Source organism: Agelaius tricolor, unplaced genomic scaffold, assembly GCF_023055355.1.
Source record: "Agelaius tricolor isolate 1412-34295 unplaced genomic scaffold, bAgeTri1.0.p SCAF_119, whole genome shotgun sequence".
NCBI lineage: Eukaryota > Metazoa > Chordata > Aves > Passeriformes > Icteridae > Agelaius > Agelaius tricolor.
The window spans coordinates 98,791-113,961 of NW_027269379.1; the positions used below are offsets into that span (position 1 = coordinate 98,791).

General features: G+C 45.2%; 2 protein-coding genes across 49 annotated transcripts in view; one reads left to right on the top strand and one right to left on the bottom strand.

Annotated features, from left to right (window-relative positions):
• The window catches only part of LOC139586484 (rho GTPase-activating protein 35-like), a 34,722-nt gene extending 31,805 nt beyond the window's left edge, over window positions 1–2,917 (bottom strand). For all 47 annotated transcript variants that reach the window (XM_071419947.1, XM_071419939.1, XM_071419937.1 and 44 more), the window contains exon 1: window positions 2,687–2,917. The gene's annotated coding sequence lies outside the window, so the exon portion shown is untranslated. The remainder of the gene's footprint in view (window positions 1–2,686) is intronic.
• A 649-nt stretch (window positions 2,918–3,566) lies between these two features.
• Window positions 3,567–14,598, top strand: LOC139586489 (AP-2 complex subunit sigma-like). Of its 2 annotated transcripts, none has more exons than XM_071419966.1 (5): window positions 3,567–3,779; window positions 7,079–7,228; window positions 11,376–11,489; window positions 11,620–11,679; window positions 14,333–14,598. In XM_071419966.1, the coding sequence occupies exons 1-5, from the start codon at window positions 3,582–3,584 to the stop codon at window positions 14,432–14,434; spliced, it is 624 nt and encodes a 207-aa protein (XP_071276067.1). In that variant the 5' UTR covers window positions 3,567–3,581; the 3' UTR covers window positions 14,435–14,598. The 2 variants fall into 2 exon arrangements, with proteins under 2 accessions (XP_071276067.1, XP_071276068.1); XM_071419967.1 differs by lacking the exon at window positions 14,333–14,598 and adding an exon at window positions 14,139–14,201.
• The last annotated feature ends 573 nt before the right edge of the window (window positions 14,599–15,171 follow it).

The window sequence follows — 15,171 nt, forward strand, 5'->3', positions numbered from 1 at the left end:
ACCCCCCAAAAAATGTTTTTCCTAAATTTTGGGGATTTTTTGGGATCCTTTTCCTAAATTTTGGGGTTTTTTGGGACATTTTTCCTAAATTTTGGGTTTTTTTGGGAATGTTGATCCCAAATTTGGGGGGTTTTTGGGAGGTTTTTCCTGAATTTTGGGGATTTTTTGGATACTTTTTCCTAAATTTTGGGGGTTTTTGGGATATTTTTTCCTAAATTTTGGGGATTTTTGGGATGTTTTTCCTGAATTTTGGGGATTTTTGGGACCTTTTCCCCAAATTTTGGGTTTTTTTGGGATCTTTTTCCCAAATCTTGGGATTTTTTGGGGGATTTTTTTCCAATTTTTGAGATTTTCTGGAGCTGCAATTCCCAAATTTTGGGGATTTTTGGGATCCTTTTCCCAAATTTTGGGATTTCCCGGAGCTGCCATTCCCAGATTTTGGGATTTTTGGGATCTTTTTCCACCATTCCTGGAGGAGAAATCCCCAAATTTGGGATGGAAGAGACAAATCCAGGTGGGCAAAGTGAAATTTTGGCCCCAAAAAATTCCTCCCAAAATCCCAAGAAATCCCCAAAAAACAACCCCAAAAATCCCAGAAAATCCCCCTAAAAATAAAATTTAAAAAATCCCAAATAAATCCTAAAAAAGCCCCCCAAAAACCCCCAAAAAATCCAAAATAAATTTTAAAAATCCCCCCAAAAAATCCTAAAAACCCCAAAATTATCCAAAAAACACTCAAAAAATTCCAAAAATATTTTTAAAAATTACACCAAAAACCAAGAAAATTCCACCCAAAGAGTCCCAAAAAAAATCCCCCAAAACCAAAGAACCAAAAAAGTAAAAAAACCCCCAAAGAACAACAAAAAAACCCCAAAAAATCACGAAATATTTTAAAAAATCACCCAAAAATCCCAGAAATTTGGAAAAAATCCCAAAACCGCCCCCCCCAAAAAGCCCCAAAAATTCCCCAAGAAAATCCAAAACAATCCCAGGAAAATCCTAAAAAAATCCCAAATAAATCCCCAAAAATCCCAAAACAAATCCCTAAAAAAAACCCCAAAATCCAAAGAAAATCCCAAGAAAATCCCCAAAAAAACCCAAAAAAATCCCTCAAAAATTCCAAGAATATCTAAAATAAATTTTTAAAAAATCCCATAAGAAACTCCAAAAAAAAAAAAATCCCAAAAGAAACTCCAAAAAAATCCCCAAAAACACAAGAAAATCCTTAAAAAAATCCCAAACAATCCTAAGAAAATCCTAAAAAAAAATCCCAAATAAATCCCAAAAAATCCCCAAAATCCCAAATTTCCAGGGAATGGCAACTGTGGATAAAAAGGGGGAATTTGGGGAGCCAGAAAATCCCAAATGATCCCAAAAAATGGGGGAAAAATGGGGAAAAACTCCAAGGAAAATTGGGAATTTTGGGGGAGGGGGATTTGAGGGGAGACCCCAAAATTTGGGGAGGGGGAAATGAGGGGGGAACCCCAAATTTGGGGAGGGGGGAGACCCCAATTTGGGGAGGGGGATTTGAGGAATTTGGGGAGGGGGATTTAAATGGGAACCCCAAATTTGGGGAGGGGGATTTGAGGGGGGAACCCCCAAATTTGGGGAGGGGTCTCCCCTCAGAATCCCCCCCAAATTGAGGATGGTATCACCTGTAAGCCCCCCTAAAATTGGGGGTGGTCTCGCCCCTAAATCCCCCCTAAAATTGGGGGTGGTCTCCCCTCAGAGTCCCCCCCCATTTGGAGTTGGTCTCTCCCAAGTCCCCCCCAAATTGGGGGTGGTCTCCCCTCAGAATCCCCCCCAAATTGAGGATGGTCTTGCCCCCAAATTGGGGGTGGTCTCACCTTTGAGTCCCCCCCAAATTGGGGACGGTCTCCCCTCAGAATCCCCCTCAAATTAGGGGTGGTCTCCCCTCTATGTCCCCCCCAAATTCGGGGTGGTCTCCCCTCAGAATCCTCCCCAAATTGAGGATGGTCTTGCCCCCAAATTGGGGGTGCTCTCACCTTTGAGTCCCCCCCAAATTGGGGGTGGTCTCCCCTCAGAGTCCCCCCACAACTGGGGATGGTCTCGCCCCAAATTGGGGGTGGTCTCCCCTCAGAATCCCCCCTAAATTGGGGGTGGTCTCCCCTTCAAATTGTGGGGGTCTCCCTTCTAAGCCCCCCCAAATTGGGGGTGGTCTCACTTCCAAACTGAGGGTGGTCTCCCCTCAGAATCACCCCCAAATTGAGGATGGTCTCGCCCCAAATTAGGGGTGGTTTCCCCTCAGAATCCCCCTCAAATTAGGGGTGGTCTCCCCTCAGAATCCCCCGGCCCCCCCCCCCCCAATTTTGGGGTCCCCCCTCTCCCCTCCCGGTGGTCTCTCCCACACAGCCCCCCATGAATGGGCGGCGGAACCATTGAGAACGGACGGATGGGGGGGTGGGGGTCTCATCCCCCCCACCCTCCCCCCACGGGGGGTGGTCTCTCCCGTGCCCCCCTCACGGGGCCGTCCCCCCCCCCACCCCCCCCGCGGGGGCCATGGGCCGGCCCGGCGGGCGCGCGGCGGGCGGGGGTGGGGCGGCCCATTGTTCTTCTGGGGGGGGGAGGGAGGTGGTGGTGAGGGGGGGGGGGGTTTTCCAAAGAGAAAAAAAGGCGGCGATGGTGGCGCTGAGAGCGAGCGAGGAGGAAATGGTTTCCTTCTTACCGGAGAAACAGAGGCGGCGGCGGCGGCATCGGGCCGGGCCGGGGGCGGCGGGAGGCGGCGGCAGCGCCATGTCCGCGCTCTCGGGGCGGCGGCGGCGGGCGGGGCGAGGGCGGCGGGGGCCGCCGGGGCGGGCTCGGCCTGTAATGGCGGCGGCGCCTTCCTCCTCCTCTAACCCCCCCCCCACCCCTCAGCCCTCAGCCGCCTCCTCCTCCTCCTCCTCCTCCTCCTCTCTCCGCCTCCGCCTTCACGATCACGGAGGGGGGGGGGAATGGCGGGAGCGCGTGCGCGGCGGGAGGGGAGGGGCGGCACCGTGAGGGGAGAGGCGGGAGAGGCGGGAGGGGCGGGGCTAAAGGAAGGGGCGGGGTGAAGGGGCGGGGCTTGGAGGAGAGCACAGGGATTTTGGGCGGGGGATAAACCGGGAATTTTATAGGGAAAAAATGGGAATTGTGAGGGGGATAAGTGGGAATTGTGAGGAGGGAAGGAAGCAAAGAGCAGCGGGAATTTTGGGGTGGGGGGATGCAATAGGAGGGGCCAGAAGAGTGGGGTAATGAGGGAGTGAGCGTGGTTTAGGGCGTGGCCTGGAGGGGCAGGGGGCGCGGAATTTGGGGAGGGGGCGAAAACCGGGATATGGAGGGTGGGGGGAGAGAGGGAATTTGGGGAGGGGGAGCGAGGAAAGGAGGCGTGGCTAAGAGCTGTGTGGGCGGGGCTTGACCTCTGAGGTGGGGGCAATTTGGGGAGGGGGCTACAAATCTCCTTCTGATCGCCCTCCTTCATTTCCAGGGCAGGAATTTGGGGAGGGGGCGCCGGGGAATTTGGGGAGGGGGCGCTGAGAATTTTGGGCAGTGGGGCGGGAATTTGAGGGAGGGGCGGGAAACGTGAGGGGGAAAGGGCGGGAATGGGAGGTGCCGCGCATGCGCAGTGCGGGCGGCGCGGGGGCGCCCCCTGTTGGAAGCGGGAAGCGGCGGGGCCTGGCTCTGAGTGGGGGGGGGCGGAAAACCGGGAACGGAACCGGGAACGGAATCGGAACCGGGATCGGAACCGGAATCGGAACCGGAATCGGAACCGGGGGAGGCCTCGGGCCGGTACCGCCATGGTGAGAAGCCCTGAGGGCAGCGGATAACCGGGGGGGACACGGAGATAGCGGGAACAGGAGGGGGAAGGAACCGGGGGGGGGCCCGGGCCTGGAGGCGCCGTGAGGGAAGTGGGGGGACACGGGAGTTCTGAGGGGGAATTTAATTATTTTTGGGATTTTATGAGGAAATTTTGGGATTTTTCCACAATTTAGGATCATTTTGAGGGGAATTTTGAGGAGTTCTGAGGGGATTTTAATTATTTTGCGGGTTTTATGAGGAGATTTTGGGGCTTTTCCCAATTTAGGGTGATTTTGAGAGGTTCTGAGGTTTAATTATTTTTGGGATTTTATGAGGAGATTTTGGGGTTTTTCACAATTTAGGATCATTTTGAGGGGGAGTTTGAGAGGTTCGGCGGGGGGTTAATCATTTTTGGTATTTATGAGGAAAATTTGAAGTCTTATGGGGTTTTTTCCCAATTTAGGGTCATTTTGAGGAGTTCTGGAAGGGATTTTAATTATTTTTGGGTTTTTATGAGGAGATTTTGGGGTATTTCCCAATTTAGGGTGATTTTGAGAAGTTCTGAGGGGGAGTTTCATTATTTTAGGGTTTTTATGAGGAGATTTTGGGGTTTTTCCACAATTTAGGATCATTTTGAGGGGGATTTTGAGGATTTCTGAGGGGGATTTTAATTATTTTTGGGATTTTATGAGGAGAACTTGGGGTGTCTTGGGTTTTTTTCCAATTTCGGGTCATTTTTGAGGGGAATTTTGAGGAGTTCTGAGGGGAATTTTAATTATTTTTGGGATTTTATGAGGAGACTTTGGGGTTTTTCCCAATTTAGGGTCATTTTGAGAGGTTTTGGGGGGGAGTTTCATTATTTTTGGTATTTTATGAGGAAAATTTGAAGTCTTTTGGGTTTTTTCCCAATTTAGGGTCATTTTGAGGAGTTTCTGAGGGGAATTTTAATTAATTTTGGGTTTTTATGAGGAGATTTTGAGTTTTTTCCCAATTTAGGGTCATTTTAAGGAGGATTTTGAGGAGTTCTGAGGGAGATTTTAATTATTTTGGGATTTTATGAGGAGAATTTGAGTTTTTTCCCAATTTACGGTCATTTTTGAGGGGGATTTTGAGGAGTTCTGAGGGGAATTTTAATTATTTTTGGGATTTTATGAGGAGATTTTGGGTTTTTTCCCAATTTAGGGTCAGTTTGAGGAGTTCTGAGGGGAATTTTAATTATTTTTGGGTTTTTATGAGGAGAACTTGGGGTGTCTTGGTTTTTTTTCCAATTTCGGGTCATTTTTGAGGGGGATTTTGAGGAGTTCTGAGGGAAATTTTAATTAATTTTGGGTTTTTATGAGGAGAATTTGAGTTTTTTCCCAATTCAGGGTCATTTTGAGGAGTTCTGAGGGGGAGTTTCATTATTTTTGGGTTTTTATGAGGAGATTTTGAGTTTTTTCCCAATTTAGGATCATTTTAAGGGGGATTTTGAGGAGTTCTGAGGGGGGTTAATTATTTTTTGTATTTTATGAGGAAAATTTGAAGTCTTTTGGGTTTTTTCCCAATTTAGGGTCATTTTGAGGAGTTTCTGAGGGGAATTTTAATTAATTTTGGGTTTTTATGAGGAGATTTTGAGTTTTTTCCCAATTTAGGGTCATTTTAAGGAGGATTTTGAGGAGTTCTGAGGGAGATTTTAATTATTTTGGGATTTTATGAGGAGAATTTGAGTTTTTTCCCAATTTACGGTCATTTTTGAGGGGGATTTTGAGGAGTTCTGAGGGGGGTTAATTATTTTTGGGATTTTATGAGGAGATTTTGGGGTTTTTCCCAATTTAGGGTCATTTTTGAGGGGAATTTTGAGGAGTTCTGAGGGGAATTTTAATTAATTTTGGGATTTTATGAGGAGAATTTGAGTTTTTTCCCAATTTAGGGTCAAATTGAGGAGTTCTTAGGGGAATTTTAATTATTTATGGGATTTTATGAGGAGATTTTGGGGTTTTTCCACAATTTAGGATCATTTTGAGGAGGATTTTGAGGAGTTCTGAGGGGAATTTTAATTAATTTTGGGATTGTATGAGGAGAATTTGAGTTTTTTCCCAATTTAGGCTCATTTTGAGGAGTTCTGAGGGGAATTTTAATTATTTTTGGGATTTTATGAGGGGATTTTGTGACTTTTCCCAATTTAGAGCCCAGAACGGGGCTGGGAACCCTCCCATAATTCATGATAAAGTCCGAATTTAAATGATAAAAAATTGGGATTTTAATTACAAAAAAATGGGAATTTTAATTACAAAAAAATGGGAATTTTTGGGGAATAATTTTCCCGATTTTCCCCAAATTTTAACCCAATAAAAATCCAATTTTTTCTGGGAATTCTGGGGCCGAGTCAATGAAAAAATCTGAATTTTGGTGACCGAAAATTGGATTTTCGATGCCAAAAAAATGGGAATTTTTGGGGAATAATTTTCCCCATTTCCACCAAATTTTAACCCAATCAAATTCCAATTTTTTCTGGGAATTCTGGGGCCGAATTAACGAAAAAATCCGAATTTTGACGACGGAAAATTGAATTTTAATTCCGAAAAAAATCAAATTTTTGGGGAATAATTTTCCCGATTTCCCCCAAATTTTAACCTTTTAAAATCCAATTTTTTTCTGGAATGTTCTGGGGCAGATTCGCTTCATCCTGATCCAGAACAGGGCTGGGAACCCTCCCATAATTCACAATAAAATTGGATTTTCAATGACCATAAAATGGGAATTTTAATGACAAAAAAATGGGAATTTTTGGGGAATCATTTGCCCGATTTCCCCCAAATTTTAACCATATAAAAATCCAATTTTTTATGGGAATTCTGGGGCCGAATTAACGAAAAAATCCGAATTTTGACGACCGAAAAATTGCGATTTTAATTCCGAAAAAAATCAAATTTTTGGGGAATAATTTCCCCGATTTTTCCCAAATTTTAACCCTCTAAAATTCCAATTTTTTCTGGGAATTCTGGGGCAGAATTAATGGAAATACCCTCCGCCAATTAACGAAAAAATCGGAATTTTGATGACGGAAAATTGAATTTTAATTCCGAAAAAAATCAAATTTTTGGGGAATAATTTCCCCGATTTCCCCCAAATTTTAACCATATAAAAATCCAATTTTTTCTTGAATTTCTGAGGCAACATTAACGAAAAAAATTGAATTTTGACGACGGAAAATTGAATTTTAATTCCGAAAAAAATCAAATTTTTGGGGAATAATTTCCCCGATTTTCCCCAAATTTTCACCCAATAAATTCCAATTTTTTTCTGGAATGTTCTGGGGCAGATTCGCTTCATCCTGATCCAGAACAGGGCTGGCAAGACCCGCCTGGCCAAGTGGTACATGCAGTTTGATGATGACGAGAAGCAGAAGCTGATCGAGGAGGTTCACGCCGTGGTCACCGTCAGGGACGCCAAACACACCAATTTTGTCGAGGTAAAACCCCCAAAATCCGGGGATTTCACCCCAAAATCCCCATTTTCTACCTTCAAATCGGAATTTTCCACGCCAAAATTGGCATTTTTGACCAAAATCACAATTTTTACTCCCAAAATCGCCATTTTTTACCCCAAAACCAAAATTTTTACCCCAATTTTTTACCCCTAAAAGTGCCAATTTTTCACCCCAAAATTGCAATTTTACCCCCAAACTTGCCAGTTTTTCACCAAAATCACCTCTTACCTCAAAATCACCATTTTTACCCCAAAACTGACATTTTTTAATCCCCAATATTACGAATTTTTTACCCCAAATTTGCCATTTTATCCCCAAAATCGCAATTTTTTACCCCAAAATCACAAATTTTACCCCAATTTTGCCATTTTTCCCCGAAAATCACAATTTTTACCCCCAAAATCAGATTTTTTACCCTAAAATTGCCATTTTTTACCCCCAAATCACCAAATTTTTACCCCAAAATCGCCATTTTTACCCCAAAAGTGCCAATTTTTACCCTAAAATTGCCATTTTTAACCCCAAAACTGACATGTTTTAATCCCCAAAATTACTAATTTTTTACCCCTAAAACTGCCAATTTTTTACTACAAATTTGCCATTTTTTAACCCCAAATTTGCAATTTTTACCCCAAAACTGACAGTTTTTAATCCCCAAAATCACCGATTTTTTACCCCTAAAACTGCCAATTTTTTACCCCAAAATCGCCATTTTTTATCCCCAAATCACCAATTTTTTTACCCTACAATTGCCAATTTTCCACCCCAAAATTGACATTTTTTAATCCCTCAAATTACAAATTTTTTACCCCTAAAACTGCCAATTTTTTACCACAAATTTGTCATTTTGCACCTAAAAATTGCCATTTATTACCCCAAAATTGCCATTTTTACCCCAAAATCACAAATTTTACCCCAAAAGTCCATTTTTTAACTCCCAAATCACCATTTTTACACCAAATTTGCCATTTTTGCCCCAAAATCACAATTTTGCCCCAAAATCACAATTTTTCCCCCTAAAAATGCCAATTTTTCACCCCAAATTTGCCATTTTATCCCCAAAATCACCAATTTTTCCCCCAAAATCTCCTTTTTTTTTACCCATAAATTGCCATTTTCCCCCAAAATCACAAATTTTACCCCAAAATTGCCATTTTTTACCCCATTTTTCACCAAAATCCGGGCTTTTCACCCCAAAATCCCCATTTTCTACCTTGAAATCGGAATTTTCCACACCAAAATTGGCATTTTTGGCCTCTGGAGCAGCAGCTGTTGCTCCCAGTCCCTCCCAGTCCCTCCCAGTTACTCCCAGTCAATCCCAGTCAATCCCAGTCAATCCCAGTCCCTCCCAGTTAATCCCAGTGGTTCCCAGTCCCTCCCAGTCCCTCCCAGTCCCTCCCAGTTACTCCCAGTTCCTCCCAGTGGTTCCCAGTCCCTCCCAGTCAATCCCAGTCAATCCCAGTTCCTCCCAGTCCCTCCCAGTCCCTCCCAGTTACTCCCAGTCAATCCCAGTCCCTCCCAGTTAATCCCAGTGGTTCCCAGTCCCTCCCAGTCCCTCCCAGTCCCTCCCAGTCCCTCCCAGTTAATCCCAGTGGTTCCCAGTCCCTCCCAGTCCCTCCCAGTTACTCCCAGTCAATCCCAGTCAATCCCAGTCCCTCCCAGTCCCTCCCAGTCCCTCCCAGTTAATCCCAGTGGTTCCCAGTCCCTCCCAGTCCCTCCCAGTTACTCCCAGTCAATCCCAGTCAATCCCAGTCAATCCCAGTCAATCCCAGTCCCTCCCAGTCCCTCCCAGTTCCTCCCAGTGGTTCCCAGTCCCTCCCAGTCAATCCCAGTTAATCCCAGTCCACTCCAGTCCCTCCCAGTCCCTCCCAGTGGTTCCCAGTCCCTCCCAGTCCACTCCAGTCCCTCCCAGTCCCTCCCAGTGGTTCCCAGTCCCTCCCAGTCCACTCCAGTCCCTCCCAGTTACTCCCAGTCAATCCCAGTCAATCCCAGTCAATCCCAGTCCCTCCCAGTCCCCTCCCAGTTACTCCCAGTGGTTCCCAGTTTGTCCCAGTCCCTCCCAGTGGTTCCCAGTTCCTCCCAGTGGTTCCCAGTTTGTCCCAGTCCCTCCCAGTCCCTCCCAGTCCCTCCCAGTAACTCCCAGTTCCCCCAGTTCCACAACTTCCCCATCCTTTACTGCAGCTACACCGGCCTCCAGTGCCCTCCCAGTTAATCCCAGTTGCTCCCAGTCAATCCCAGTCCCTCCCAGTAACTCCCAGTCCCTCCCAGTGGTTCCCAGTTGCTCCCAGTTTGTCCCAGTCCCTCCCAGTGGTTCCCAGTCCCTCCCAGTGGTTCCCAGTCCCTCCCAGTCCCTCCCAGTGGCTCCCAGTTAATCCCAGTTTGTCCCAGTTCCACAATTTCAAGATCCAGTGCCCTCCCAGTTACTGCCAGTGCCCTCCCAGTCACTCCCAGTGGTTCCCAGTTTGTCCCAGTCCCTCCCAGTCCCTCCCAGTAACTCCCAGTTTCCCCCAGTTCCGCAATTTCAAGATCATTTACCGTCACTCCCAGTGCCCTCCCAGTCCCTCCCAGTTAATCCCAGTCAATCCCAGTTAATCCCAGTCCCTCCCAGTTTGTCCCAGTCCCTCCCAGTTTGTCCCAGTCCCTCCCAGTCCCTCCCAGTTTGTCCCAGTCCCTCCCAGTAACTCCCAGTTCCCCCAGTTCTGCAATTTCAAGATCATTTACCGTCACTCCCAGTCCCTCCCAGTCCCTCCCAGTAACTCCCAGTTCCCCCAGTTCCACAACTTCCCCATCCTTTACTGCAGCTACACCGGCCTCCAGTGCCCTCCCAGTTAATCCCAGTTGCTCCCAGTCAATCCCAGTCCCTCCCAGTCCCTCCCAGTCCCTCCCAGTGGTTCCCAGTCCCTCCCAGTCCCTCCCAGTCCCTCCCAGTAACTCCCAGTTCCCCCAGTTCCACAACTTCCCCATCCTTTACTGCAGCTACACCGGCCTCCAGTGCCCTCCCAGTTAATCCCAGTTGCTCCCAGTCAATCCCAGTCCCTCCCAGTCCACTCCAGTCCCTCCGAGTCCCACCCACACCTCTCCCAGTTCCTCCCAGTGGTTCCCAGTCCCTCCCAGTCAATCCCAGTTAATCCCAGTCCACTCCAGTCCCTCCCAGTCCCTCCCAGTGGTTCCCAGTCCCTCCCAGTCCCTCCCAGTCCCTCCCAGTTACTCCCAGTCAATCCCAGTCAATCCCAGTCCCTCCCAGTCCCTCCCAGTCCCCTCCCAGTTACTCCCAGTGGTTCCCAGTTTGTCCCAGTCCCTCCCAGTGGTTCCCAGTCCCTCCCAGTCAATCCCAGTCCCTCCCAGTCCCTCCCAGTAACTCCCAGTTCCCCCAGTTCCACAACTTCCCCATCCTTTACTGCAGCTACACCGGCCTCCAGTGCCCTCCCAGTTAATCCCAGTTGCTCCCAGTCAATCCCAGTCCCTCCCAGTCCACTCCAGTCCCTCCGAGTCCCACCCACACCTCTCCCAGTTACTCCCAGTGGTTCCCAGTCCATCCCAGTCCCTCCCAGTCAATCCCAGTTTGTCCCAGTTCCACAACTTCCCCATCCTTTACCACAACTACACCGGGCTCCAGTGCCCTCCCAGTCCCTCCCAGTCAATCCCAGTCAATCCCAGTCAATCCCAGTCCCTCCCAGTGGTTCCCAGTCCCTCCCAGTTTGTCCCAGTCCCTCCCAGTTTGTCCCAGTCCCTCCCAGTCCCTCCCAGTAACTCCCAGTTTCCCCCAGTTCCGCAATTTCAAGATCATTTACCGTCACTCCCAGTGCCCTCCCAGTCCCTCCCAGTGGTTCCCAGTTAATCCCAGTTAATCCCAGTGGTTCCCAGTTTGTCCCAGTCCCTCCCACACCTCTCCCAGTCCCTCCCAATGGTTCCCAGTCCCTCCCAGTAACTCCCAGTTCCCCCAGTTCCCCAATTTCACAATCATTTACTGCCACAATGCTGGGATCCATTTGCTCCCAGTCCCTCCCAGTCCCTCCCACTCAATCCCAGTCAATCCCAGTCCCCTCCCAGTCCCTCCCAGTCCCTCCCAGTCCCTCCCAGTGGTTCCCAGTCCCTCCCAGTCCCTCCCAGTAACTCCCAGTTTCCCCAGTTCCGCAATTTCAAGATCATTTACCGCCGCTATGCCGGGCTCTATTTCTGCATCTGCGTCGACGTCACCGACAACAACCTGGCCTACCTGGAGGCCATCCACAACTTCGTGGAGGCGAGTTAATTACCCCCTTAATTAATTAATTACACCCTTAATGAACCCCCCCAGGCCTTAATGAACCCCTCCAGGCCTTAATGAACCCCTCCTGGAGGTGTTAATTGGGGTTTTTAATGAATGACCCCAGGTGCTCAATGAGTATTTCCACAACGTCTGCGAGCTCGACCTCGTCTTCAACTTCTACAAGGTGGGGAAGGGGTTAATGAATGGTGGGGGTTAATTAATGGGGGTTAATTAATTGGGGAGGGGGGTAATTAATGCATTGGAGGGGGGTAATTAATTGGGATGGGGTTTAATTAATTTGGGGAGGGGTTTTTGGCCAATTAGGGGCGTCCTGAGGGGGTTTTGGGGCCTCTTGGTTCATTTTTGGGTGGGGTTAATTAATTTGGGGGGGTTAATTAATCGAATTAATTAATTTGGGGGGGTTAATTAATTGGGGAGGGGTTAAATTAATTTGGGAGGAGTTAATTAATTGATTGATTGATTTATAATTTATTAATTTATTGGGGAGGGGTTTCATTAATTTGGGATGGGTTTCATTAAGTTGGGGAGGGGTTAATTAATTTGAGGAGGGGTTAATTAATTAATTGGGGAGGGTTAATTAATTTGGGGAGGGGTTAATTAATTAATTGGAGGGGGTTAATTAATTTGAGGAGGGGTTAATTAATTAATTGGAGGGGTTAATTAATTTGGGGAGGGGTTTAATTAATTTGGGAAGGGGTTCATTAATTTATTTATGTATATTTTGTTAACTAATTGGGGGTTAATTAATTTGGGGAGGGGTTTCATTATTTGGGGTGTTAATGAATTTGAGGAGGGGTTAATTATTAATAATTTATAATTTATTAATTGGGGGTGAATAAATTTGGGGGGGTTAATTAATTGGGGAGGGGGGTAATTAATGCATTGGAGGGGGGTAATTAATTGGGATGGGGTTAATTAATTAATGGGAGGGGGGGTAATTAATTTGGGAGGGGTTTCATTAATTTGGGGGGGTTAATTTATTTGGGATGGGGTTAATTAATTGGGGGGCTTAATTAATATGGAGGGGTTAATTAATTAATTTGAGGAGGGGTAATTAATTTGGGGAGGGGTTAATTAATTGGGGAGGGGAAAATAAATTTGGGAGGAGTTTCATTAATTTGGGAAGGGGTTAATTAATTAATTGGAGGGAGTTAATTAATTTGGGAAGGGGTTATTTAATTTATTTATGTATATTTTGTTAACTAATTGGGGGTTAATTAATTTGGGGAGGGGTTAATTATTTATTAATTTATAATTAAGTAATTTGGGGTTAATTAATTTGGGAATGGGTTAATTAATTGGAGGGGGGTTAATTAATTTGAGGAGGGATTAATTAATTAATTAATTTATAATTTATTAAATAATTGGGGTTAATTAATTTGGGAGGGGTTAATTAATTTGGGGGTTAATTAATTAATTGGGGAGGGGTTTAATTAATTAATTGGGGGTAATTAATTGGGGAGGGTTAATTAATTTGGGGAGGGGTTAATTAATTAATTTATTGATGTATATTTTGTTAATTAATTGGGGGTTAATTTGGGGAGGAGTTAATTAGTTTATGAATTTATAATTTATTTATAAATTGGGGGTTCATTAATTTGGGAGGGGTTTCATTAATTTGGGAGGGGGTTAATTAATTAATTGGAGGGGGGTTAATTAATATGGGGGTTAATTAATTAATTGGAGGGGTTAATTCATTTATTTATTCATTTATTTATTAACGTATTCATTTTTGGGCCATTTTTAGGTCAATTTTAGCCATTTTTGGGTCATTTTTGGGTCAATTTTTGCCATTTTTGGGTCATTTTTGGGTCAATTTTTGCCATTTTTGGGTCATTTTTTCCCGGTTTTTTTGCAGATTTTTGTCATTTTTCCCTAATTTTCCCTTTTTCTCCCCATTTCCAGGTGCACACCGTGGTGGATGAGATTGGGCTGATTTTGGGTCATTTTTAGCCATTTTTAGGTCATTTTTAGGTCATTTTTGGGTCTATTTTAGCCATTTTTGGGTCAATTTTAGTCATTTTTTCCCATTTTTTTACTGTTTTTCCCTAATTTTCCCTTTTTCTCCCCATTTCCAGGTCTACACCATGGTGGATGAGATTGGGCTGATTTTGGGTTATTTTGGGTCAATTTTAGCCATTTTTGGGTCAATTTTAGCCATTTTTGGGTCATTTTTTCCCGTTTTTTTGCAGATTTTTGCTGTTTTTTGCTGTTTTTCCCTAATTTTCCCTTTTTCTCCCCATTTCCAGGTGCACACAGGGGTGGATGAGATGCTCCAGGCTGGGTTTTGGGTCAATTTTAGGCCATTTTTGGGTCATTTTTAGCCATTTTTGGGTCATTTTTGTGTCAATTTTAGCCATTTTTGGGTCATTTTTTCCCGTTTTTTTTGCAGATTTTTGCTGTTTTTTGCTGTTTTTCCCTAATTTTCCCTTTTTCTCCCCATTTCCAGGTGCACACAGGGGTGGATGAGATTGGGCTGATTTTGGGTCATTTTTAGCCATTTTTAGGTCATTTTTGGGTCAATTTTAGCCATTTTTGGGTCATTTTTTCCCGTTTTTTTTGCAGATTTTTGCTGTTTTTTGCTGTTTTTCCCTAATTTTCCCTTTTTCTCCCCATTTCCAGGTCTACACGGTGGTGGATGAGATTGGGCTGATTTTGGGCTATTTTTAGCCATTTTTAGGTCAATTTTAGCCATTTTTGGGTCATTTTTGTGTCAATTTTAGCCATTTTTGGGTCATTTTTTCCCGTTTTTTTTGCAGATTTTTGCTGTTTTTTGCTGTTTTTCCCTAACTTTCCCTTTTTCTCCCCATTTCCAGGTCTACACGGTGGTGGATGAGATGTTCCTGGCAGGGGAAATTCGGGAGACGAGCCAGACCAAGGTGCTGAAGCAGCTCCTGATGCTGCAATCCCTGGAATGACCCAAAATCCCCCAAATTTGCCCCAAATTTGCCCAAATTTGCCCAAAATTGCCCCAAAATTCCTTCCCCCAGTGTCAGTGTTCTCGTGCTGTGTAAAAAATGTGAATTCCTGTGCATGAAAGGGACCAAAAATGGGAATAAAATGGGTTAAAAAGGAGGAAAAATGGGGAAATGTGGATTGGAAATGAAGAAAAATGGGAATAAATGGGTTAAAAAGGAGCAGAAATGGGAATAAATGGATTAAAATGGGATTAAAATGGGAATAAAATGGGAATAAATGGGTTAAAAAAGAGCAAAAATGGGAAAAAGTGGATTGGAAATGAAAAAAATGGGGAAAAATTGGGAATAAAATGGGATAAAAATGGGAATAAATTGGGTTAAAAATGAGCAAAAATGGGGGAAAATGGATTGAAAATGGAGAAAAATGGGATAAAAATGGGTTTAAAATGAGCGAAAATGGGGAAAAGTGGATTGGAAATGGTCAAAACTGGGATAAAAATGGGTTAAAAATGAGCAAAAATGGGATAAAATTGACCAAAAATGGGATAAAATGAATGAATGGTGACCAAAACCAGGAGAAGGGGACATTGGGGACACCAAAAGTGACACTGGGGACACCAATGGTGGCACAGGGACCCCAAAAGTGACACTGGGGACACTGGGGACACCCAGGGGTGGCACAGGGAGCCCAAGGGCAGCACTGGGAGCCCAATGGTGACACTGGGGACACCAAGGAT

Excerpts from the sequence above, each read along its gene's own strand:
- LOC139586489 (XM_071419966.1), top strand. The coding sequence starts at position 3,582 with ATGGGAGGTGCCGCGCATGCGCAGTGCGGGCGGCGCGGGGGCGCCCCC. Across the intron at positions 3,780-7,078 it reads CTCGGGCCGGTACCGCCATG|ATTCGCTTCATCCTGATCCA; the intron begins GTGAGAAGCCCT and ends GTTCTGGGGCAG. Across the intron at positions 11,680-14,332 it reads TCGTCTTCAACTTCTACAAG|GTCTACACGGTGGTGGATGA; the intron begins GTGGGGAAGGGG and ends CCCCATTTCCAG.